Genomic DNA, 25,684 nt, shown 5'->3' on the forward strand with positions numbered 1-25,684 from the left:
AGTTTTGTAAGATGACTCATCAAGTTGATTGTTCGATGTAGTTTACATACTGCTTTAAGTTTTTTAATCAATGCAATAAATATTGACTTGGGCAGATCTTCAGGAATTTCGCCACTGTTATGTCTCATTCAAAATTTCTGTCACTCTTCCAATGCCAAAATCATCAAGGCATTTAATTTCAACAACCATCTCATCTGGGCCTGATGCTTTATTTAATTTCATTTTGGAAATAGCGGCACGAACTTCAGATCTAAGTCTTTTTTAATAGAAGGCTTTTCACCATGGATATCATCGAAAAGATCAATTATGTATTCAGTCCATCTTTCAAGTATTTTTTCTTTCTCTAAAATTACTTTACCGGATTTAGCTTTTATGCATCTAGAAACGGTACAAGCCCTTTTTCCAGTGATTTCTTTGATGTTTTTATACATTGCACTTGTATTACTATTTTTGATCTTGTCAATGATTTCGTACATGTCATTTAATCGTTTCTTTTTTGCATCTTGCCTTTTGATTGTTTTGTCCAGCCTTTTATAACTATCAGGATTGCAGCCTTTCATTTCCTTCGTTCATTCATCAGAGATACGATGTCATCTGTTATTCATTTCTGACCTCTTCTTTGCCCCTTCACAAGTTTAACTTTTCTAGCTGACTCTGTGAGGGCATCTCTAAATATCTCACATTTAGATTTATGTACGTTTACCGTCAATAACTGAAAACGGTTCCGTACTTCAACGTTACATTTGACCTTGATCTCATCATTTTGTGATAGACTGACAAAATTCAAACGTTTTGAGGCCAACTCACATTTGATTTTTTAAATTTTATCCTGATTTTACAAACAACTGGGTTATGATCACTGCCATAGTTAGCTCCAGGATAACTTTTGCATTGTAAAACAGCATTTTGAAGTCGCTTTATTATAGTAATGTATTAAATCATATTTCTTACCTTGTTTACGGGACTCTTCCAAGCGTATTTTTGCTTTCGGTGATTGTCAAACCAGGTGTTCGTAATAATTTGGACATTTCCGAAACACCATTCAATCAAGTTTTTTCCTCTTTCATTTTTTTACCTATCCCATGAAGACCAAACACGTTATTTATTTTTTCTGATCATTACTTTTTTGCATTCAGGTCACCCATCCTAATAACCTTCCTGAGATTTATATGTCTTTTAAACATCATCAAGATACTGTAAAAAGCATCAAGGTTTTTTTCACTGCTTTCAGACGTTGGCGCATAAACTCGAATAACAGCTAGGTTGAAAGGTTTTGCGTGTATTTTGACCAACAAAGCTCTATCTGACATTGCCCAGAAACCTTCTAAATGTTTAGAAATTTCTTTGTTCAAAAGTACACCTACTCCTCGTTTGTCTGAATCACCTTCAGAGTAGATAAATTTGCTTTCTTCAAAGGTAATGACACCTGATTTCTTCCATTGAGTTTCGCTCAAATCTAGAATGCTGAGATTCATTTTGTTCATTTCTTACTTTACGTTCTTAAATTTCCCAGTCTTGTACGACTTTCTAACATTCCATGTTGCCACAGTGAAAGGTGTATTCAACGTGTCAATATGATGATGTCTCTAATTTGGTTTGTCTGTCGATGGTTTTCTTGGCAAAAATTGTGGACAGTAGGCTGTCATTACTTGCGGCCAATTTTTTCTACTTTTATATGAGATGAGTCATGATAAATAAAATTATATCATATATTTAAATAAATCAAATCAATATAAACTTCTTGAAGTTAATGTTTAATAATTAAAAATAATCCATAAATAATAACACATGAAGATCTAATATAGTAATTATATAAGAAAATAAACCAATATAATAAAATTACAAAATGAACAGATTTGATTATACATGGATATTTAAGCAAGTTATAATAATGAAAGATTACAAAATAAATAATTAAAAACTAATTTAATGCAATATACATACAATTTAAACTATGAAAATGAAAATACATAATTTTTTCGATACTACCAAGTGAATATGTACATTTTTTCTATATCTTTTTATCTGTGAAATCTTAGGCGTTCATGCTTTACTTGTTTCGTTTCGCCGTTATTGAATTGAATCCTGTAAGTAGAACTATTTTCTAAATTGATCCTGTACCGCGGAGCGAAAAAAGCAGGCAGTGGCATAAAACAGATCGATTAGCATCTGCTCCTCCCGCACGATCTATGATTGTTAGATCTAGGCACGACGACTTCAATATTCTCTTATTTTGTATTTTCCGGACTCACACATTTGTCTGAATGAACAAGTAGATAGGGGGCCCGGAAAATATAAAATAAGATAACATCGACGTCATCCTTCTGTCCTTGATGTAAATTGGCGTGGTGTTAGTATTACTCGACAGTATTCTTCCAATTATAAATTTCACTAGAAGCAAGAGCAGCAATGACGTTACACACACATGCATCATAAATTAATGTTGCACTAACTTACCGTTTTCGACTTAGGTAATTGGCGAGAAAAAATTGAAAATAAAGAATGCGCGGCAGGTCAACGTTTAAAGTGATTCATTGTGTAAATCAATGGTTATGCCGGTGATTAATTGAAAACATCAAAGCAAATTTTTAAAAACAAAATCAAGCAATGTATTAAATAAATCAAATTTACAAAATAAATGTTTCAAGACTGAATCATTGAAATGAAATTGTTAGTAAATGTAATTGTGTGTACTGTGGTTGCACGGGAATGTTAAATTTTACATATTAAGCTGGGCTAGAACTGTCGAACTCTTACTATATGCTTGTAATGATAATACTGTAAATATTCCATTAAACACTTTGGGATGGGTAGCAAATTAACACCGTCATATTTAACTCGACTGCAGACTATAGCTCTACAAATGAACTGCAACGAAAATGGCTTGTTTCTTGATAGAGGTATTGTCAGCATTGGTTCAAAGAACATGCAACACGACGGATCTTTGTAATGTTTTATTAATCCTGAAACACTGCTTGAAGCAAAAACATTCAAATCATGAGAATCGAAACTGAATTTATGATTCAACTGTTCAACTCTAGCATGCAATGATCTACTGTATCTACGAAAACTGACAGAGAACAGAAAATCTTCCTGAGCACTGTCTCTTAATAAAAATGTTCCATCAGGTTTGTTGTCAAGTAATTTTTCAGCTTCATATCTATTCATCACACCCCAGTAGTAATTACAATTTGTTATCTGATGTAAATCTGGCACGAGGCAATGAATGTAGTCAACCTGAGTATGAACTGTTCCTACTGAATTAATATCTGAATCAATATTTACAGGTTTGAAAGTATCAGCACTGTACTTTCCAATATTTCTACTGTTCTGAGTAAAAAAATTAGAACTTAAACAAAGTGATGAATCCGCAGCCATACATCTTGGAGAGGAAAAAATCATGGCATCAGACGTTAGTTCATAGTGAAGTTTAACAGGACTAACTGACCTTTTTGTCAGACATTTATTTTTGCTCTTTGTCGTTTTTGAGACATCCGGGTTGGTCTCGTGGGTTTTTGATATAAAAAATTTCCAAAACTTTGAAACTTTTCTAGAACAATCATCTAAGGAACATACAGCTTTATCATCAGAAAGGTCCTGACAACTCTCATTTTTGGAACTGGTCACTTGGGACTGTTTATGATGTGGCATTTAGGTAATTCTGAAATAATAAAAATTATATTTAAAAATTATTTGAATTTCAAAGAAAAGCAAAAATTTTATTGATAACAGCGGTTGAATAAGTAATTTGGTAAATGACCATTTGCATGATTTTCAAATTTACAACGTATCCATCGTTTAGTACCATTATGTATTAACAGTTAAAGAATAAAAAATATTTAAAAAAGTAATGAATGATCCAAATACCAAAATTTTTAACCCTTATAAGATCTCAGGCTACATAATGAACTTGCATTGACAAAATACAACTGAAAAATGGTTTCCATAAAAATTGTTTTACGCATTTAGCATGTTGTTTATTTAAAGCAAGAATAGTTTTCAAACACGGCAGTTAAAGTTTTTTGGTCACATCATGCAGAAGGAAAAAATGGAAAATCTAACAATTACTGGAAAGATTGCAGAGAGAAGAGATTGTGGTCAACAATAACATTTGTGAGGTCCATGTGTCACTTGTTGAATTTCACCACATTTCAACTGTTACAAAATTTTAAAGATCGGTTTTTGTGGAGGTTTATGGTCGCCAATGTCCTGAAAGGATAAGAAACACAAGAAAGAAAGAAGAAAGAATCAAAAAATGCATGAAAACATGTTAAAGAATATCCTCGTTTAAAGTTTCCATCCGTTATGGGTTGGACTTTTTTTATTCCATTCATCAGTTTCTGTCTCGAAGCCAATCTATCTATTGCGTCTGTCTTCTTGAAACCAAGTGCCTTCAAGTCCTCCTGTATGGTCTGAGTCCAGGATTTTTTTGGGCGACCTCTTGGGCGGGTGCTAGGCACCTGGTGCTCAGTATCGGAAATTATTGTTTCGTTTTCGCTTCGATTCACGTGGCCAAACCATCTTTGGCGATGATGACGACATGCATCCTTCAACGTGCACAGTCCCGATCTGTTCAGGATCTTGGTTGCATGGATATGGTCCCTTAGATCAACATGCTGCATCCAACAAATCATCTTCATGTCAATTCGGTGAAGCTGCTGTTTAAGTTTTGTTGTCAATGGCTACGTCTCTGCACCATACATTAGAACAGAGCGTATAGCTGTGCTGTATAGTTCTGAGCGCAGTGGTAGAGGAATGCTACGCCGCATCAGTACAAAGGCAAGAAGGTGCCATCTGCCCCATGCCACACGTATGCGTCCATGAACGGCGGCATCAGCTGTTCTAGTAAAATCCAGCATAGCTCCCAAATACTGAAATGAAGTAACAGTTTCGATCCCGGTTCCCGGTAATTGTATTATTACTATTATCGTATTATTATTAATATTGTTATTATTACATTTTAAGGAATAAAAAACAATAAATTTGTAAATAATTTAAATAAGCAAAAATAATTTTACAACTTGAGTTAACAAGATAGTAACATAAAATTAAATCACTTTATCTTCATCTTCATTGAATAATCATAATAAAAAGTCAACATTTTGAATATATATATATATGTTATTATATATACATATATATAAGTGTGTGTGTATATATATATATACATATATATGTTTTGTGAATTGAGTGATATGGTTTCATAATAAAGGAAAACCCCTAAAATCATCAAAATCGCACCAATATTAATTTAGATTTACAATCACAAATTGATTTAAAATCAAAAACAACTACTATGAATGAATTAAACCAAAATTTAAAATCATTTGAATTCAAATTTTATCCTATTGTGTATGTTGTTTTTATTTGTTCCATGCAGAGCGTAATCATATCATTAATTGACTTTTGCGAACAATACACTAGGTGCAGAAAAAAATTTGAATGAATTTTGTGCGCAATTTGCATTGTGCAGCAAAAATTGTAAATAACTTTTGTGCACATTATGGAAGATGCTGAGAAAATGTCAACTAAATTCACATAATGAAGCACTTACAATTATGTTATTTGCACCTGGTAAACAAAAATCATCTCAATGTAATTACTTATTTAATTATATATTTAGCCTGCTGTTACCAATATGTTAAAATTTTTAAAAAACATTAAATTATAAATTAGTAAAAATATAATTCTTTGTATTTGTTACATTTTATAAAATAATTTTTGTAAAAAAGTTATATTTCTTAATAAAAAAAATACATACCAATTCATTCAAAACTAATTAAACAATTTTATCATATTATTAATGCTTACTCAACTGTATAATAAAAACAAACTGACCCAACCATGCCAATGAATAAAATTTAATAATTCATTAATTAATAATCAATTAACATATAAACAAGGAATGTAAAATTGGTGTTATTAACAACTAAATAGATAATTATTGATTTATTATTATTAATAAACTATGTAATATTATTTTAATAATGTAATTAAATAAAAAACAAGAAACATTAATTTAAATTTAAGTCTTAAATATTTTTTATACTTTAAAAATTTAAAATAAACTAGTTTTATTTTTTTTTAATTTAGTAATTAATTTTTAAAAAATTAAACTTTAACTAATTTAATTAATTATTAATTAATTATAATATTTAGAATTAATAATTTATAAGTAAGTTGAATTGAATTACTTTAGACTTTAGAGTATTAGTTAGAGTAGAATCTAACAATTCAACATTCAACTTTACCTAAAAATTTTGAAAAAACTAAGTGTCATATCAAAATTAACCATTTAGAGATTTAGTATCACTAGATAAGCAAAGTACCAGCTTCGATTGAATGATAAGAAATTAGGTTTGAGTGATTTCTATCACATCAAAGTTTGATGTTCAAACAAGAAGTTCTTGAACAATAAATCAGGAATGGAATGGATGGATATGACAAAATTCTACAATATATTTTTGCCGATATTAAGCCTCACCAAAAGCAAAATTCAACTCAACTTATCACAAATAATTTTACAACCAAACAATCACGAACAAGATTAATTAGTCATGAATTAAAATTAACTAAGTTGAGAGGACTTTAAAGAATAACTGAGATTGGCAACGTAGAAACACGTATAAAGACAATGACAGCTAAATATGAAACACCAGAATAATATTCTATACAGATCATATACTTATAATACAAATACAGACAGAATATTGTTGAATAGTGACAGTAAGCTGCAAAAACAGAACAACCGATAGCGGGAACAAAAAATGTAATATTGTCAGCAGATATGAAGCAACATAAAAACATAAAAAAATAAGAAAAATTTGATTACGAAATTAAAAAGGGAGGTTAGCAAATTGGATCGAAAAATTGCTGGTAAAACGAAAAAAGGTGAAGCTAAAAAATAGGAAAAATTACAGAAAAGAGTTGCGACCATTTGCGACGCTATACCACACTCCGGTGAAAATTTAACTGCACCAGCGATAGACGGAACAACTTTCCAGAATAGTTACACGGCACAGTTTGAAACTGCCTCAACAAAAGCTTATTATTACTCTTTTTGGTAATCTCACTTTACGTTGGTTAATTGACAACGTTGGATGCCAACCCTGATACAAATTCACAACGCAGGAAGTCCTCTGCAATATAAATAAGAAGTATAATAATTTCAAAAAAATCATTAAAATGTCTGGACTCCCGCCTGGAAATGCGTATATTGTTCTGCCAAACGAAGTAATCCAGCCGTCCATCCTACAGGAGAGTTGGCGATTGGTGACGCTAAGCGCTGAGTTAGATAACCGTGATGAAGCGGTCTCACAAACAGGAAGCAATGGGCTTGTAACGATTGTCGGTACTACCGCAATATACGAGAAAGGAGCCATTTGTTCTTTGAAAAAATTATGATGCTAGTCTAATGTTAGTGCAAAGACATGCAACAGATGTTACTGCTCACGATTCGTCTGTTGGTAGTGCACGAATTGTTGTAGACTGGTATAATTTCTGTCAAGAGGAATGCGACTCATACCTACAACAAACACCTGTGGTGCTTGGCGGCTTCAATAAAAACGGTGAATCCATCATTGTCAAAGTAGACGAAAGCAAGTACTTTCACAGAAAATATCACCGTGGCAGGTTCAGTGAAGGACACTGGGTGTTTGGTGCAATCGAACGGGAATCGTGTAAATGTGTTTTGAAAGTCGTTGTTAACTGGTCAGCTGCTACCTTGGAGCCTCTGATACGTCAACATGTTCCCCTTGGAAGCCACATCATTATTTGTTTATTTTTTAAATATTTTAATTGTTTTTTAATTGATTTATTTTATGCATTTGCATAATATTTATGCATATTTAGTATCTTTTTTGGTGTACGTATAGCCGAACTGATTGATTTGAGATCATCGTGCTTGATAGGCATTCCGCTGACTATACTGTATTCAATGTATATGGCTGTATGCAGGGATATATGTAATGACAGATCTAGACAACTTTGACCGAAAGGGCCGAAATTTAAAAAAGGTTTAAATTTTGAAATTTGGTGGAGGGGCAAAAAAATCACCAAATTTGTACCAGTTCTGCTAAAGTTAGGCTAGTTACCTTATTTTGTTTCATAGCCTCAATTTTTGATCAAACTTTGACTAAAAACTGAGATATATTGAATTTTAATAACTGGAGACAAGGACCCGCCTTGTTCCCCTTATTCCCCTTAGATCCGCCATTGTGTGAATCTAGTAAAAAAACTACCAGCTTTATTCACTATATCAGCTTCAGATTTAAATAAAAAAATAAGCTAGTGTGTGTTCAGTAATGCATAATGATAACTATTTGGCCGATTCAAGATATTATGTGTCCTAACAAATTTTTGAACATTTTTTCATCTACAAAAGTCCAAATCTGATGATGAAAATAACAACAAATTGTTATCACTGATTTATAATAGGCTGGCACTTACTGAAAATTTGTCGATGATGGGTGACTTCAATTTTCCTGAGATCGATTGGGCTACATTCAGTTGCAGGGGTGATAACGAGAGGATAGACAATAAATTTTTGAATATTTTGAAAGATGAATTTTTGTTACAGCACATCAATTAACCGACGAAATTTAGAGATGGTCAAACAGCAAATATCTTAGATTTAATGATATCAAATCAGAAATTTATTAACAACATTATACACTTTCCACCACTAGAAAATTGTGATTATTCACAGTTGTTAGATTCGAGATTACTGGTTTCGGATGTTGTGCTGTAAAAAGTAAGAAAAAGATTTGTTATGATTTGGGAAATTACATGGGTTTCAGAAGTGACCTATCACAAGCAATGGAAGTTTCATCTGCTTTAAGTGGATATGCTGTGAGTAGATGGAAATTTTTTAGAAACAAAATTTAATTATTTACTCAAATATTTGTTCCAAAAAATTATAATTATAAATTTAAAATAAATAATGAACTTTAAGAGATGATCAAACAAAAGCATTTACTCTGGCCTATACCGATATGGTGAGGACAAGATAGAAATCTACCGTGCAATCAGAGAAAAAAATGTACACGTGAGTTGAAAACTCATTCTCATGATAGAATTGCCAGAGAATATAATAATGACTCCAGGCTGTTCTGAAACTTTGTGAAAAAAGTATTCAGATATGATGACTTGGTAGGTCCACTACCATAGGAGGGAAAATAAAATAATTACCGATGTTAAAGATAAAGTTGAAACCATTGAATTATATATTATTATATTAGTTATATAATTCCATGGTTGAAGAAACATATGCTAACTTTTTTTCAGTTTTTGATGATGACACACATGGCGATTTTCAAGATATAGTAGTTATGAAGATTTATTGATTAATGAGGCAATAATATCAGCAAAATTTGAAAATATTGAACTTTAGCAAATCTGCAGGACTGGATGAAACACATCCTGGACACATACAGAATGTGTGTATATATATATATATATATATATATATATATATATATATATATATATATATATATATATATATATATATATATTATTAATGAAAAATTTATAAGCGCTAATTAAAATCAAAAAGTTCTCAAAAGCGCTATCTATAATCAAACAAAGTCAAAAAAGAAAAAGTACAGTCAGTGGTGGTAGTAACAAACAAATAATTATTCACTTAACAACAAAATCAAAGCGAAAATAAGTAAGTTTTAAGTTTCTTTTTAAAATCATCAAGTTTCAAATCTTTAGTTCTAAAAGATCTCGGTAAGCTGTTCCAAAACATTGGTCCAGATACTGCAAAATCTCTTGATGCTACCTGCAGATTGACATCAGGTACAACCAGCAAAATGCCATCATCTGATCTAAGGTTCATACCACTCATCATTATAGACTTTTCTTTTATTTTATCTATCAAATAACTTGGTAACAAGCCATGCACAGTTTTATACATCAAAATACATATTTTATATTTAATTCTTTTCTTTGTAGTAAGCCAATGAAGGCCCTTAAGAATTGGCGTAACATGGTTAAATTTGAGACCTCCAACAATCAATTTGGCTGCTCTTTTCTGAATAGATTGAATTGCAGAAGTAGACCTATCTGGCAAATCGTAAAACAGACCATTGCAATAGTCCAATCGTGAATGAACAAATGCATGCACCAAGGTATGAATAACTTATATATATATGCCGAACATGCTGTGACTTAATCACCGTGAAGTAATTTAATTATATTAAATTAGATAAAATCATATAGTTAATTTAATAAAATTAAATATATACATTACATTTTTATAAATTTTATTTCATTAATTTTTTTATTTTAAAAATAAAACTAAACACTAAAGAATTATTCATTACCACCATTCACTTTTCATAATTGATTTGCTTTTTAAATTAGGTGTCGGCAATTTTTGTCGTGCCGGCTTTTACTACGAAGTTCTTTTTATATAATTTTAGTTATGTTGATTTTAAAATCACAATTTTATTTTTCAAAATCAAACGTTCTTATTTTTTTAATGCGTTGCATAGGACATCTTCACACAGGAAACAGTGAGTAAATCAGTAAACAAGTAAATTATTAAGAAAAATGAAATAATTAATAAATAAAAATAAAAGTTATAAAACTAATAGAAAATAGATTAATTATTAAACGAGATTAAGAATAAAATGTCCACAATCCACAAAAAATGTATGCACAGTGAAACATGACTGTAGGAGGGTTAGAGAGTGTTATATCTTATATTTGCACTTTGATGTGATAAGGTTTAAAAATTATTAAGAAAAATAATATAATTAATAAATAAAAGTTATAAAACTAATAGAAAATAGATTATTTATTAAACGAGATTATGCATATATAAAAGCATGCATATATATATAATTTATTATAATACAATACAAAATACATTTATCTAAGGTATAATTTATTTATTTATATATATAAAAGTTGATTTTTAAAATGTGATTTATATGTATATCTATATTCTATATATTATATAATTATAATTCACATTACAAAAATAAAATATTGTTTTTGCATTTATCGGTTGAATGATATAAATTATAAATAAAATAGCATTGACATTAAAAATAACGTAAAATTCATTGACAAAGTAGCAAAATAGCATTGACATTTAAAATAACGTAAAAAAAACTGTTAAAATTTTGTTTATTATTCCTTTATGCTTGTATGTATATCGTCAATTGTGTATTAATATGTAAGAATATGATTGTAATATATGTTATAACAAATATGTCATGTACAGCAAGTGAGAAGTGTGCGGACAGCTATGCAAGTATACCAAAGTTTCAAACAGGACTAGCACAGTGAACCATATGACAGATAAGACTATTTTGAGCATAATCTAATAATAGAATTATTCAGCTTTTTAAAAATATACAACAGTAGCATGTACTAACAAAAGCATGCCGTCGTTTTGCTTAGGTGCTTTTTGTTATATTTTATCATTGGATAAATGGTGGTTAGAACTTTGAATGGAATTTTTTAAACTTTTAAACTATTTTTTTCATTTCATTCATGCAACATTCCTTTAAATAACAGTGCAAAAATAGTTAAGAAATGAGTAGTAGTAATATTTTAAAATTCACTTCAGAATCATTATCTATTGTACTTCAATATGCACACATTCTATGTGTTTTTTAAGTTTAACATTTGTAAACCATCAAATGCTTATCTTCAAAATGATCTCTCAATGCATCCTTAACAAATATTCTAATAATTTACAGATAACACTCAATCTAACTGACCTGTAATTCTGCTTATCAGACTTTTCTCCTCTTAAAAAAAATTGGACTAACAAGTCAGTCTCTCCAAGCATCTGGAACCAAACCATATCTTAACAATGCATTAAACGATTCACATAAAAATGGGCTGATAGAGGAACGAACAACATTCTTTTATAATTCAATTATGGATGCCATCCAGTCCAGCCGATATGTTCATGACAAAATTGCTAATATGTTTAGATATTTGTTCTGCACCAACCATTTTGCATTTTTACTATTAAATTGTTCTTCATTACTTTATCTTCATAATCATCATAAACAATGTACAGTGAGCTGAAAATGTGTAACAAATTGTTAAGCATATGAATTATATTTTTTTTATGTTGAATGATCTTGGTCTTTTATGGAGATGTTAAATGATGATTCCATGCCGGCCTTGAACATTCGTAATCATCTCATTTTGCCTTTTAATAATTGGTTGAAAATTAATTATTTTTTTAAAGTTGCCCTTAAACCTTAAATTTTTCTCATTGAACAATAAAATGAATATCTTATTATGTGTGATTTGTATGCTACACTACACCAGATCAAGATCATTTTATTGTGTTTTTACAATTCTTTAATTCATTGTTCAATAAGCTTGATATATTTATTATCTACCTTTTTTTTTACAGAAAAAAACTTGAAAAAAATTGTTCAATGTTCACAGTTAGTTTTCTAAATTGTTTTTTGTGAAAATTGTACAAAAAGCTTCTAATTTTTCAGATTTATAAAGGGAGATATAATTTATGGAATTCACCCAGTGCAAGCAGCAATAAACGCCAAAAAGAGAGAATTTTATGAATTGGTGTTAAGCGAAAATTTATTTTTCTCAGAAAAAAGTGAAATTAAAGATATTTTAGCACAAGCTGAATTTTTACATATCAACACTTCAATTCAAAAATATTTGCTTATGTCACAAATAGCTCATGGAAAGCAACATCAGGTTAAAAATTATTTTGTTCATTTTTAATATTTATATTAACATTTTTATGTAATTTGAAGGGAATTTGTCTTAATGCAAGCAAGCTGAATGCTGTTAAAGTTAGCTCGTTAGTCATGAATTTTACTTCATTGTATAGTTTTGGTATTAATTGATTTATCGTATTTGCATGCAGTGCATACGCATCTTGATAAAAAATATACATAAAATAACCAACAATCACGTTCTTGGCATCGGATCCGCCATTTTTATTTCATCAGCATGTGTTTATATTAAAATTTGGGTTTATTGCTCTACCAGGGTTTAATTCGGCTTGCTCAAAAAGAGAGTTTAAATTTACGTGGTATCTTGCGCGTTTGTTTTGAGGCGATTTGGCATTTAACGTTCCAGACAGCACAACGTACAGACGAAAGCGTGGTGTAAAATAGAGGTGATCGGGAATTGAAATTTGTTATCAGTTCTCTCTCAATTTGTTGGGTCATTCTCATTTCCCTTCTGAATTTTCCCTTATTAAATTTCCGTTTTGACCAACGTTTTCTGAAATTTCCATAATTTTTCACCTCAATCCCGTGTTTCCTTTTCCGTTTTTTCCCGTTCCCCATATTTTCATTTCCTCAAAATTACAAACGATAAAAGTTAAATTATGAACGTTTTTTTATAATTTTACGCACTAAAATTACAAGCACTTTGAAAATTAATGTAATAAAATTACATTTGAATAACAATTACTCAATATGTTTTTCAATGTTTTATGAAAAAAAACAGTCTAAAATTTTTCGGTTTAAATTCGTTCTAGTGAAAAAAGGTCGATCGTAGTCGATCGTAGAACTTTTTAAATAATTTTGAATTTTCATTAATTGATGTTCACAGCATTTGTGGCTGCTGATCAAGCATTGTTTGATCATTTTCATGACCACATCATGCAACGAACGCTACATAAATGAGATAGTAATAGTTGCAAGTAGCATACTTATAGACCAACTCTTAAGTTTGATCCTGTTAAGGATACATTTGAGTCATCAGCATAAAGGATGAAGTTGCATAGTTGAGATAAAATTGGTAAGTCATTTATTTAAATAATGAATAGTAGCGGGCATAAGAATTAGAGAAATCGATTCTACTGCAAACAAAACTAGTGTTTTTTGGATTAATTCAATAGAGTTAATAACAATAATTTTTCAACATCGTCTTTCATTGACAAACATGAATCCAGTACAACACCGAGGTCATTTACTGGCGACATAATATCCTTCATGAGTCTTAGTCTTTGTTGGGTGCTATCATAACTCATCATAAATATCGAAACCATAAAGCTCTCTTCTACAGTTTTAATGATGTCAGCCGTGTAAAACACACTAACGGCAGTGGCCCAAGGATTGATCCATCGTCGACTTCAATAGCACATTCACATAGCACATATACATTCAATAGCACCTCCAGAAAAGCCGTCTATGTTTAGTGATGCTTCCGAAATAATGTAATAGGTATATAAAAAAAAGTAAAGAGTGAGAATTTGCCCACCTGCCATCTACGGTTGGCCAGTACGAGTACGTTAAGTACACCCTCTTCCACCACGACCAAAGGGTGTACTTTTCATACTTGTACTGGCTAATCGTACCTGCAGTAACAGCTCGTTACAGGTTAGACGCGTTTCGTCTCTTACCGGACTCGTCAGTAGCCCGAGCCAAAACATCATCTTAGTGCATTTATTTTAATACTATCTCAGTGGACAATATTGCAAACTAAGGTGTTGTTTGGGTAATTCAAAAAAGCACATTTTGGTCTATAGAGACATACTCTAACTTTGATAAATAAAGGAAATGATCTGTCGACTTGAATCCACAAGTACGTGAATATGTATGAGAGTGAGAATTTGCCTATTTACTGTTGCAGGTACGGTTGGCCAGCACGAGTACGTAAAGTGCACCCTCTCTCACCCCGACCAAAGGATGTACAATGACAATCACGCTTATGTAATTACACTAATACATCATTATAAATTTATAATTTACAATTTCTTGATCACTACATAATTGAACGTATGAATATCATTATTTTTAAATGTTTATTTTTGAGCTATGGTTTCAGAGGTACACAAATTTTTCTTCCTGTTAACTATAGCTTGTCAACAGGATACAACGAAAAACGAGCCACTCGGGTTGCGAAGTAACATGAAACAACGAAAATAAAACAACGAATATAGAAACGAAGCAACGCCGTTTGATCAAAGTTTTTTCAGTAAAAAATCGTTAATTAAACAAAAAGTATTTTCAATTCAAAAGTAGCAATCAGATTTTATTTTAGCTTCAAAAGTAGCACCACCACCAAAGTTGCCACTATTCAATGAATCGCTGTTACTACCGATACTAAAATATCAGCAGAAGCGCCGATACCGCTACTCCGCTATTAACAGCCCTGCTGATATCATTCTCAAACTATATTCAAATTGAAACTTTTACGCCATTAAACAATTAATAAAATTCATCTTTTATAGCATTATCTAAACTTGGGCTTGAGAAATCTCGTGTTTGTGCGTTAAAGCTGCTTTTTTAGTCCTAAAATGTCAGATTTTTTTCATAGTGACTAATTTTAATTTTGATTGCAAAAATCTTTCACTTTGCAAACTGATGGTAATAATAAAATTTAATAATAAAATAATCTTTCAAAAAATAACTTTCCAATCAGATACAAACAAATTCCGCGAGTCAATGATTTGCTGCAAAAGCTTGTTATTCTTGATTCCATTCAGGTGAGATTTTAAGAGTTAAATTTCCATTCTAATTCAGTTAAGTTTAAATTGTTCATAATATTGGAGTCGAACTATGCTACTATTATTTGGGCTGAATTTTTTATGATTTACTATAAATTACTTCAATGTTCATAAGCTGAACTTCATTATAAAAGATTAGTACAATATTATCTCAATGTACATTTTGTTCTTATCTCATGATCTTTCCAGATTTGTTTATGTTTTGGGCCTCCATTATGTTTTACGTTGACATGACACCGAATAGTTGAAAAAAAATTAAAATGAAAAATTTGCAATGAAAAAACCTTAGACGATTCAATTCTTTTCAACAATTCTTTATTGAGTTGAAATTCAATCTCTTGTTCAAATTTAAAAGTTTTAAGATTTATGATGGCCAAAATAAATTTTCGGCCAATAAAAATCAACAATTATTGTTCAGGTATCTAAAAACATGATTGCTGAGACGGAATATTTGGCTACTCGGTCTTTAAATATGGTCGAGTATTCGGTCCGTCTCTAGTTGTTTTACATATTGACGCTATATCACTTACAACTGGGTAAAATAACTGGAATTTAATGAGATTTAACAATTGTTACATGTTTTATTTTATATTAAATTGCTTCTGCAATCGGAGTTTACAACTTTCAGGACCCAATGAATTTCGGTTCTATAATCCGAACATGCAATTTTTTTGGATTTGAAAATATTTGTGTTACAGCCAACAACAGGTATTTTGTAAAGATTTTGTTACAACTCTATTTTTATGAAATAAATTTACTTTTCTTAGTATGTGAAAGGAACACGATTTGAACATAATTTAATGCTGATTCTATTTCTCTTTGTGCCCATTCAAAATGTATGGAGAGCATTGTTGAATATATATATAATTTACATTATAAGTTTTATTATTTTAACTTTATAATTACAAATGTTTTAAAATGAAAATAAAAGGATTTTCCCATTATTATTATTATTGACACGTGTCACCTTCCTGCCGAATAGTTTGCTGTTGTTTATCAGAGTTTTTAAATAGGTAATATTTGGCGTTGTCATATCTCTTCGTTGGCCTTCAATTTTTTGAATTTGCGTTTTGTTAAAGAGTACCGTAAAAATCATTGTGTAATATTTTGATAGCCGGTTTATTTTGCACAATAGAACAGTTTTAAATGTTCGGTAGTTATTGTTTGCGATTTACTTTAATTAAATATTTTTAAAACACAAATTCGTAAAAGGCTAAAAATAACGAGATTTTTCATCACAGTTGTCGACTTTCACCAGCAGTAAGCAAAGCCAGCGCTGGAGCGATGGAGATTGCAAACATTTTCGCTGTTGATTCTCTGGCTGCTTTCATAACAGTAAAATTAACATTTTGTTGTTTTATGAAAAACATTCTTAACGCTTTATGCTTATGGGCGTCTTCGAATATGTCAAAAGGATCTTCGCTTATTAAACGCTTAATTATCTAGTAAATTTTAATAAACAGGGTCGTCCACAAAGGAAGTCACGTTTCAACGCAAGTGTGACGTCCCTTTTTTTTAATATTACCTCACGATCATTTTGGTAACCACCTAGATTCTAAAAACCGCATCGTCGTCTAAGATATGGTAATAATAAACTTTTAGCACGCTGGAAAAGTGCTTGTAGAAATCAAGTCTAACGTAGTATTTGATGGTTATCCAACAATTTCGGAATATATTAATCCTAACGCATCTGAATTAAAGGCTGATAATTTACTTAACAGATCTGTCCATTGATTTTCAAACAATGTTCAAACAATATTTTTTGCAAATTGCCAAATATGCAGATATTAATTGTTGCTCCAAATTTAGAAGCGATCTGTTGAAACTAGTCCTTAAAGGATTTCTGCCACCTCCAGTTCCAATTAGTCAAAATAGTGAAGGCCTACAAACACAGTAAATTTTCAAATCTATTTGTTAGTCTGCAGTGTAACCAGTGGTGTCACAAACGTTGTTCAAAAATAATTGGTACTTTATCTAAAGTGTCCAATTTTATTTTCCTGTTGCATCAATCCACAACAACAAATTCGAAATAGCAATGTTTTTGAAGCCATTAAGGTAGAGAAAGTCACATCGTTTCAATATCTAGGGGATGTTCTGGATTGTACTGGAACAGCTGAAGCTGCCGTTCGAGCACGCATACGGACAGCCTGGAATAAATGGCATCTTTTTGCCTTTATATTGATGCGGCGTGACATCCCACTACCACTACGATCAAGACTTTATAAATCTGTGATACGTCCGGTTTTGTTATATGGTGCAAAAACATGGCCAATGACAACCAAACTGGAACAACAACTTCAACGAACCGACATGAAAATGCTCCGATGGATGCAACGAATTAGTCTGAAGGACCACATCAAATCTACCGAAATCTTGCGTCGTGCTGGTTTAGATGATATAAAGGACAAATGCCGGCAACCTCGTCTGCGGTGGTTTGGTCATGTCAAACGAAGTGGAAACAGTGCCATAACATTTCTTGCAGATGTTGAAGTATCTGGCACACGTCCCAAAGACTGTCCAAAGAAGTCCTGGTCGCAAACAATCGAGCAAGACATGAAAGCTCTAAATTTAAATGAAATGGATACAACTGATCGTCTAATTTGGCGCAAAAAGTTGATGGCAAAGAAAACAACGTTTCCTACCTCTGGAAACTGGGTCTCTGGACGCTAAATGAAAATTGATTGGTGTTGAAAAATAAAATAGCCCTTCCAAACAGCTTGTCCCGGCTCCCATATGATGCATTTTGCTTTTCTGTTCAAGGTTCTTTTAAAAACAGCATCTGCGAAATATGTTGGTTATGTAATGCTTCAATTGTGATGGCAAAAAGGCATCATGTTATTCACAAAACATCTTTATTTCAGCATAATAAAGTTAGACCAGTCAGAGTTGTCATTCGTTATTTTGATATCAATAAAAAATGAAATGCATAGAACAGTTACATTGTTTAATGACTCTTCACTAAGAGTGGGAGTTAAGTTTTGTGACATGCTTATTTTTGGAGGGCTGATCGATTTGTGACAGTTTGTGACACGGGGGAGGGAGGTCAAAAAAACGTTAAAAAAGCGTGGCATCATTTATGGACAGCCCACAATAACTTTTATTGTTATTTTTTTATTACATTCTAAAAGGACAAGTTTATTGATTAAAAAAATAGTTCCGACAAAATGTTCCTATTTCTATTGAAATGTTTCACATTTTTCACTTGAGTCCTAAATTAAATTAAAAATATTGTGTGCTAAATCTCTCAGCTTGCTTCATCTTGATTTCTGCCTATAACAATCTAAAACTGTAAACCAGTCAAATGAGTTATCACAATGACAAAACGATAAAGTGAAATAGACCCACCAACGTAAGCGAGGCAAATTCAGCCGACAAGTTTTAACTCATTTTGGTTCAAAGTTTTGTTTTTGACTCTGCCAAGGACAAAGAAAACTATATTTTTACGCTAAATGATATATAGACAAATTGTTGATGGCATTATTTAATTTCTTACAAATGCCTTTAATGGATAGATCATTAAATTTAATTTAATTCATTCACTGCTATTTTATTTTTCCGAAGGAGCTTTCGTCTGATGAGTGGCTTATTTGCGGTACCTCAGCAGATGACAATCTTGATAAGACAAAAATGATCGATATGAACATGTGTCAAGTAATTAATAATAAAAACATCGCTGTTATATTTGGTGAGAAATTTTTATATTTTTATACACTAATATAATATAAATAATGTAGGTACATTATATGTAATATACTTATATATTATATTACACACTAATGTAAACGTTTTTATGGAATTCTCGCCTGTTACTCTTACTTCTTCTAAATCAATTTCATTGTTTAGAGCAGGTCTCAAAACTTTTCGGTTTAAAAACTTTTGCTATTAAATTGTTTTATCAGAATTTTTTAAGATTATTTCGCTACTTGTTTAATTAACTATTTGATTTGTCATATGCGATTATTTTATTAATTTTGATTCTCTGTTTATCTATTGCTTGTTTAATTGCTCGTTTGATTTTCCATGCTTGATTGATTAGTTATTTGATTTCTAGATTCAAGCGTTATCGACTGTTAGTTTAACTGATTATTGATTTTTAATCTATGCTCGTTTGTTTATTACTTAATTCTTTTTACGTTTACTTTATTAATTTATTGCTTGTTTAATTTTGCATGTTTTTTGTTTAATTATTTGTTTTTATATACTTGCTTTATTTATTTATTCATTTATTACTTTCTTAATTGATTTTTGATTTTTTTTATGTTTGTTTTATTGATTTATTGCTTGTCTATAGCATGCTGTTTTCTATTATCGTTTAATTGATTACCTGATTTTTCTATGTGCTTGATTCATTGATTTGTTGATTATTTTTGCTGTACGTTGGGTTTATTATTTTTATTATCCTATTATTTTATCGTTAATTCTGTTAATCAATTGATTAGTTTATGGTGTTTGCTGTTTAAATTTTTTCAAAAGTTTTGTCCATTGAATATTCACGCTTGCTTTTTTTTCTTCCCTTCATTTTTTTAATTTCATTTATTTTAAATTTTTCGTAATTTTTTGTTTTGCAAGTTTTGGGTTGAGCCCAACTGAACTTTTAGAAATTAAGATATATATATTCAATGGCATTAATTGATTTATTGATTGAATATTATTTGCGCCTTCATAATTATTTTGTTATTAACCTTAAGGGAATGAAGGTAGTGGTCTGAGTGAAGAAGTTGAAAAATTGTGCCATGTTTTTTTAAAAGTGGATAATCATGGAAGCAACTACATTCAGTGTTTAAATGTTTCCGTGGCAACAGGTTAGCCTTACTTCCAAGTTAATGATAAATTTCATAAAAATAAATCATCATTGTTCACCAGGTGTTATTCTCCATGCACTGAGCAAAGTACTCCAACAATAGCCGTTATAAAAATAAATGAAGATTTGAGGCCTGGTATCACTAAATTATAAGAAAAAAAGAATGAAAATAAATATCTACAAAACATGTATTAAAAATACTATATATTGGCAGCAGGATGGTGTAATGGTAAAATATCTGGCACTGCTATTGCATCGACCGGATTCGGCTGCAAAAAGATCCCCGCATATCACACGCAATGTGCGTGATGAAGTGTTTCATGTGTATTTACATGCAATGTGTGCTTGTCTGTTTTTTAACTGTTTTTTACAGCTGCAAAGAGAACGAAAAAATCAAACTATTTGTTTCATTTAGCCCATAAGTTATATTATTATTTTTTTTTTTATTAGCCTTTATTATTGAAGCTCTGACATACGCAGAACCACTTCCAATGTTACAGATATGTTATTTATATATCTTTTATTATGTTCATCAAATCCTCTTCTATTGATTTGAAGCAGCCATCTCCGCCACAAAGGCTGTTTATCCTTTTCACACGACGTACACATGTATTTATGTGCACTCGCAAGCACCGCATCATATACGCTTAGTACCCATTTACCAACCTCGAAAGGATGGACGGCTAGGTTGACCGGGGGTCGGCTACCCGGATGAATCTGTAGAAACTGCAGAATTCGAACCCGGGTCGTGGAAGTGGTAGACGGACACGCTAACCACTAGGCCACGAGACCCCTATTATATAACTCAGAATCAGTAAATATTAAACAAATTATTAATACAGCCAAAAATAATATAAAAATAATTAAAAGAGAGAAAAAAATTTTGCACATAAAAATAACGAGAAAAAATGAAAAAACCTGTGGGTCCAAGTATGTATGACGACACACCGCTATACACGCGCACAATTGCAACAATTGTAAACATGCTTCCTGTCAGGCTTAGTGCATCCAATCCAGTCCAACACTAAAAACCCCATAGTTTCCAAAAGAAAATATAATATACTGAGTTACAAAAAATGTTTCTTTTAAATCCCAACCGAATGAATTTATCATATTTCTATCTTGGGGGATACCGTAAAGCAGAAAATTATTGAAGATGTAAGGAGAGCAAAGTATTATTGGATAATGTTTAATACATCTCACCAGTGGCGGATTTAGACAATTTAAATTTTTAAAACGTTGACAAGGGGGGGAATTTTTGAAAAAGTTTCAATATGTTTCAATGTTGACCCGGAGTTCCAACTTTTGTGATTGACGATCTTTTTTTTGCTTATCGCCGCATACAAAAACTGCTTACAACGGGATTAAGCCAGATTATTTTTTTTAATATTTAAAAATCAGGAACTGACAGACGCAGAAACTATTACAGTATGCAAGGCAGTTGTACAAAATTAAACAAAAAAATAAATAAAAAACGGAGACAGAAAAATGTTTAAACATGAAAAATAAAGTAAAAAATAATAAAATAAATAAAAGAAAAGAAATTGACAATAAAATGAAGTAATGGCATAAAAACTTATTGAGTTAGTGAGGCTATCGATAAATAAAAACTAGTTGTCTGAATGATGAAAGTTTTATTGAGTGTTAATATGTTTGAGGTGTCTTGTGATGAAAGTCTTATCCTGGTATGTAGATTGGGAGACGACTTGATAGTTATGTTTGCGCTGACGAAGATTGTGTGTTGTAGTTTTAATTGGTGGTAGTAGAGGATGGACGACGTGGTTGTTGTTATTTTCTACTTTCTTGAACAGCCTTGAGTCGAGTGTGTTGAATATCTGAGTGACGGTAGGATATGATGCAGGTAGATAGTTGAGCGGATTAGTTTTTTGATGAGAGATTGAAGTTGTTGTGTAGCAAAACCAGACCAAGAGGGAGCTGCATATTTGATGCGTGAGATTATGAGTGATTCAGTGATGTCGAATAATTTGATGCCTCTGAGACCATTCGAATAATTTGATGCCTCTGAGACCATGTGAGCGGAGTGTTTTGAGTGCGTGAAATGTTTGAATGCTTTTTGTGATTATGTGGTTGATATGAGGTGCTATATTAAGTGTGGAGGTAAATGTGAAGCCTAATAATTTTAATTGAATTGTGCGAGTGATTGATAAGTGTTCTGGAGGTAATGTTATTTTTTACGGCCATTTTTTATGATGAGTTTTATGATTGAGATTAAGTGACAACGAGTCGAGTTCTGACTGCATGGTGTTTGAGTTAGATGATGGGATGATAAGGTAGGTGTCGTCAGCGTATTTGATGATTTGATTGGAGCTATGAAAAGTTTTGAGAGTAGAAGCATTAATGATAAATGTAGATGGTCCAAGGACAGAGCCTTGAACTACGCTAGAATTAATTGGTAGAGTAGATGAAAGAGTAGAGCTAAAGAAAGTTGAATGACTCCTATTAGAAAAAAAATTTATTATAATTTTGTAAAAGTTGTCGAGTTAAGGAAGAGTGGAGTTTTTTTTTAGGACGGATCATATTATCAGATATGATCATATCAGAAACCAAAATGTAGAAGTCAAAGAATCGTTTTTAGGATTTTTTTTTCCCTTGCCAAAAAGAAGGCTTTTGATATCACAAAAAGTTATAGACTATATTGTTGAAGATGGTTTGGATATTAATTTATGTCGAAGCCAAAGTTGTGACAATGGTTCAATAATGTCAGGTGATCTTCCGGAGTATAAATCATTTCTATCAAATTATTCAGAAGATTTGATTTGCACTTTGATCTAATCATTCGCTTAACTTGAGTGAGGCTTATGCATTTAAAAGCAATTCAACTCAGTAACGTTGTTTGGAATAATTGGAAGATGGAAGAATCATCAACTCATAGGTGGAATATTTTGTCAGAAACAGTAGGGATCATTGTGAAAAGGCTAGCAGGGACCAGGTGGAGTGAACAATATTATGTTGTGAAACCTGTAATGAAACATTTCCGCAAATTAGTACAAGCCAACAAATAAAAGAAATTGGTTTAGAAAAAAACCATTGAAAAATAAGATGCTTTGAACTTTTTTGCAAAAGTCGCAACGAACTCGTTGAAAATGCTTTGACATTTTCTACAAATATTTGTGAAGAAAGGATAATTCCTAGAAAAAATTTAGCCAAAAAAGTTGAAGAAAGTTTATGCCTGGAGAAGAGGCCAAAAATGAAGCTTTAACATTGAAGCCAGACTTAAGACGATCTATGTATCAGTCACTTGATAATTTTAACAAGATCTTAAGAAAAGGATAGAATCAATGCAAAAGGAAATGAAATTATAGCCAAAACTAAACGGTTAAAACGTCATCTTCAAGCAGGAAAAGTTAAAAAAGAAGAGGCTGAACATTGGTCTGCTCCATATATATATCCATGGTCTGTTCTGAAAATGTTAATTTATCTAACAGAAATAGTTTAACGTGAATCAGTTCCAAATTTATTTTTAGCTTCAAAAATTTTTTTTCAGTGTGCGTTTCAACTTCTTACGAAAGAAGCTTTTCGAAGTTGAGTTGAAGCTGATTAAAAGTTACCATCGTTTGACAATGAGTCAAGCAAGACTTAATGGCATAGCAATCTTATCAATTAAAAACACAGTGGAGAAATTGATGAAACAATAAAATATATATATATATATATTGCTGAAGGGCCTCAAAAAAATATTTCTGCTCCAGGCCTCAATAGCCCAAGGGGCGCCACTTTTTACAGCCACTGTTTGTTGAACGATTAATTTTTCTCGATTTATCATCCTATTTAAAATTAATAATATTTGCAGCCATGCCTACGTTTACATTTTCTTTGCTATTGATTTTCTCAGTCACTTGTTTTTTGATTTATTTATTTACAACCCAATGTTCTCATAAAATTCAACGGAAAAAAAATAAAAAATTGATTTGGAAAATTTGGCGCAGATTTTAAATATATTAAAGAAGTTCACTGTTGAACGTGGCGTAAAGAATGCCAAATTAATTATTATGATTGTGTTGGGAGTCTCTCACACTTTGACATCTTTGCATCTGTTCAATGTCTATGTTAACCATGTTAGCCTTATAATGAAGTAGGCTTGCTGGGAAAAGGTCGAAGGTTGACAAATTGTCAGCTGCTGCTGGTCGGTGTGTTGGATTTTGCCGGCAAGATCAAATAATTAATCTAACTAAATAAATAATTAATTATTTAATTAATCTTTTGTTAGGAGGAATTGTAATTGTTAAAAAATAAATTTATTTTATTTTAGAAATAAAATCAGAATAAAAAAAGCTAAAAAGGTCAATACTCAATTCCAATATTCAATTCAAATTTCGATTCAATATTCAATTCAATTACTCAATTAATACACTCAATAGAAAAGAATAGGCAACTTTAGCAAGGAGAGTATAGAATACAGTAAACAATCATAAAAATAAATAAATTATATTATAATTATACAACAGTAATTTAATAATAAATAATAAAAGTAATAAAAACTATGGAGGTTGGCCGTTTTCTGACTAAATTTTACTTGTTATTTAGTTTTTTACATTTAGACTAGAGTCAAGGGTTGCTTTAATTAATTAGTTAAAGTAAATTTGGTTAACTTTATTTAATTTTAATTAATTTAAATTTTTAATTTAACATTAATTGATTAAAAAATTTTAAATTGAAAATTAAACTAAACTTTTAGTATAAAAATTTTAAATTTGATAATTAAAAAAAAATTAAATTTGTATTATTTAGTTTTTAGTAGTTAGCTGATATTATAACTTGATAGAAGACTGAGTGTTTTAGTTTTAAGACAAGTTTAAAAGATTTTAGCTTAAAATCTTTAAGTATTGAACTATTTATTTTATTGAATTTTCTATCATTAATAATAATAATAAATAAATATTTAACCGAAAAGCTAAATTAAAATCAGCAAATTTATGATAGATATATTAAAATTTATTATTTAATTATGAGAGTTAAATTAAAAGTGTATTTATTTTTTAAGTTTAATAATTATTTTGAAAGTTGTTGGCGTAGTGGTAGTCTGTGGGTATATAATTTTATGATGGTGTATTAAATTACATTTTGTAAATAGTAAAAGATCCTAAAATGATAGATAAGAATTAAATAAAAATTTGGTGAAGTCAGTCAATGCTCATGCTACTGAAATTGAAAACTGATCTCAGTGAATAAATTATTCTTTTATAGTTTATATGCCTTTAAATTTTAAAAAGTAGGGAAATTATTTTGATTGTAAAAAAACATTTAAAAAACGTTAGGTAAATATTAGTTACACTAATCTAATATTGATTGAGAGACTTAGTATTTAGATCCTGAAAATTTATGTTGATTTTCATTATGATTTCTGTGTTTGTCTGAATCTGATTTTTGTCATTGAATGATATTTCTCAGAATTT

General features: G+C 30.7%; 4 protein-coding genes across 4 annotated transcripts; 1 reads left to right on the plus strand and 3 right to left on the minus strand.

The window, feature by feature from the left end:
* Nucleotides 1-783: 783 nt before the first annotated feature.
* Nucleotides 784-933, minus strand: HELRODRAFT_62298 (hypothetical protein; the record flags this gene model as incomplete). Its single annotated transcript, XM_009010484.1, has 1 exon — nucleotides 784-933. A coding segment is annotated over one exon (150 nt), but the record flags the coding sequence as incomplete, so codon positions are not given.
* A 1,803-nt stretch (nucleotides 934-2,736) lies between these two features.
* On the minus strand, nucleotides 2,737-3,378 carry HELRODRAFT_62096 (hypothetical protein; the record flags this gene model as incomplete). Its single annotated transcript, XM_009010485.1, has 1 exon — nucleotides 2,737-3,378. One exon carries the CDS (start codon nucleotides 3,376-3,378, stop codon nucleotides 2,737-2,739), a length of 642 nt encoding a protein of 213 aa, XP_009008733.1.
* Nucleotides 3,379-6,161: 2,783 nt separating this feature from the next.
* HELRODRAFT_158401 (hypothetical protein) lies at nucleotides 6,162-8,215 on the minus strand (the record flags this gene model as incomplete). The annotated part of the gene is made up of 4 exons (XM_009010486.1): nucleotides 6,162-6,251; nucleotides 7,074-7,251; nucleotides 7,539-7,647; nucleotides 8,167-8,215. 4 exons carry the CDS (start codon nucleotides 8,213-8,215, stop codon nucleotides 6,162-6,164), a joined length of 426 nt encoding a protein of 141 aa, XP_009008734.1.
* Nucleotides 8,216-12,038: 3,823 nt separating this feature from the next.
* On the plus strand, nucleotides 12,039-20,373 carry HELRODRAFT_158402 (hypothetical protein; the record flags this gene model as incomplete). The annotated part of the gene is made up of 10 exons (XM_009010487.1): nucleotides 12,039-12,045; nucleotides 12,593-12,702; nucleotides 12,762-12,800; nucleotides 14,242-14,339; nucleotides 15,385-15,448; nucleotides 15,888-15,956; nucleotides 16,682-16,804; nucleotides 19,031-19,154; nucleotides 20,158-20,271; nucleotides 20,333-20,373. 10 exons carry the CDS (start codon nucleotides 12,039-12,041, stop codon nucleotides 20,371-20,373), a joined length of 789 nt encoding a protein of 262 aa, XP_009008735.1.
* Nucleotides 20,374-25,684: the final 5,311 nt, after the last annotated feature.

Source organism: Helobdella robusta (genome assembly GCF_000326865.2).
Source record: "Helobdella robusta unplaced genomic scaffold HELROscaffold_1, whole genome shotgun sequence".
In the NCBI taxonomy this organism is placed as follows: domain Eukaryota; kingdom Metazoa; phylum Annelida; class Clitellata; order Rhynchobdellida; family Glossiphoniidae; genus Helobdella; species Helobdella robusta.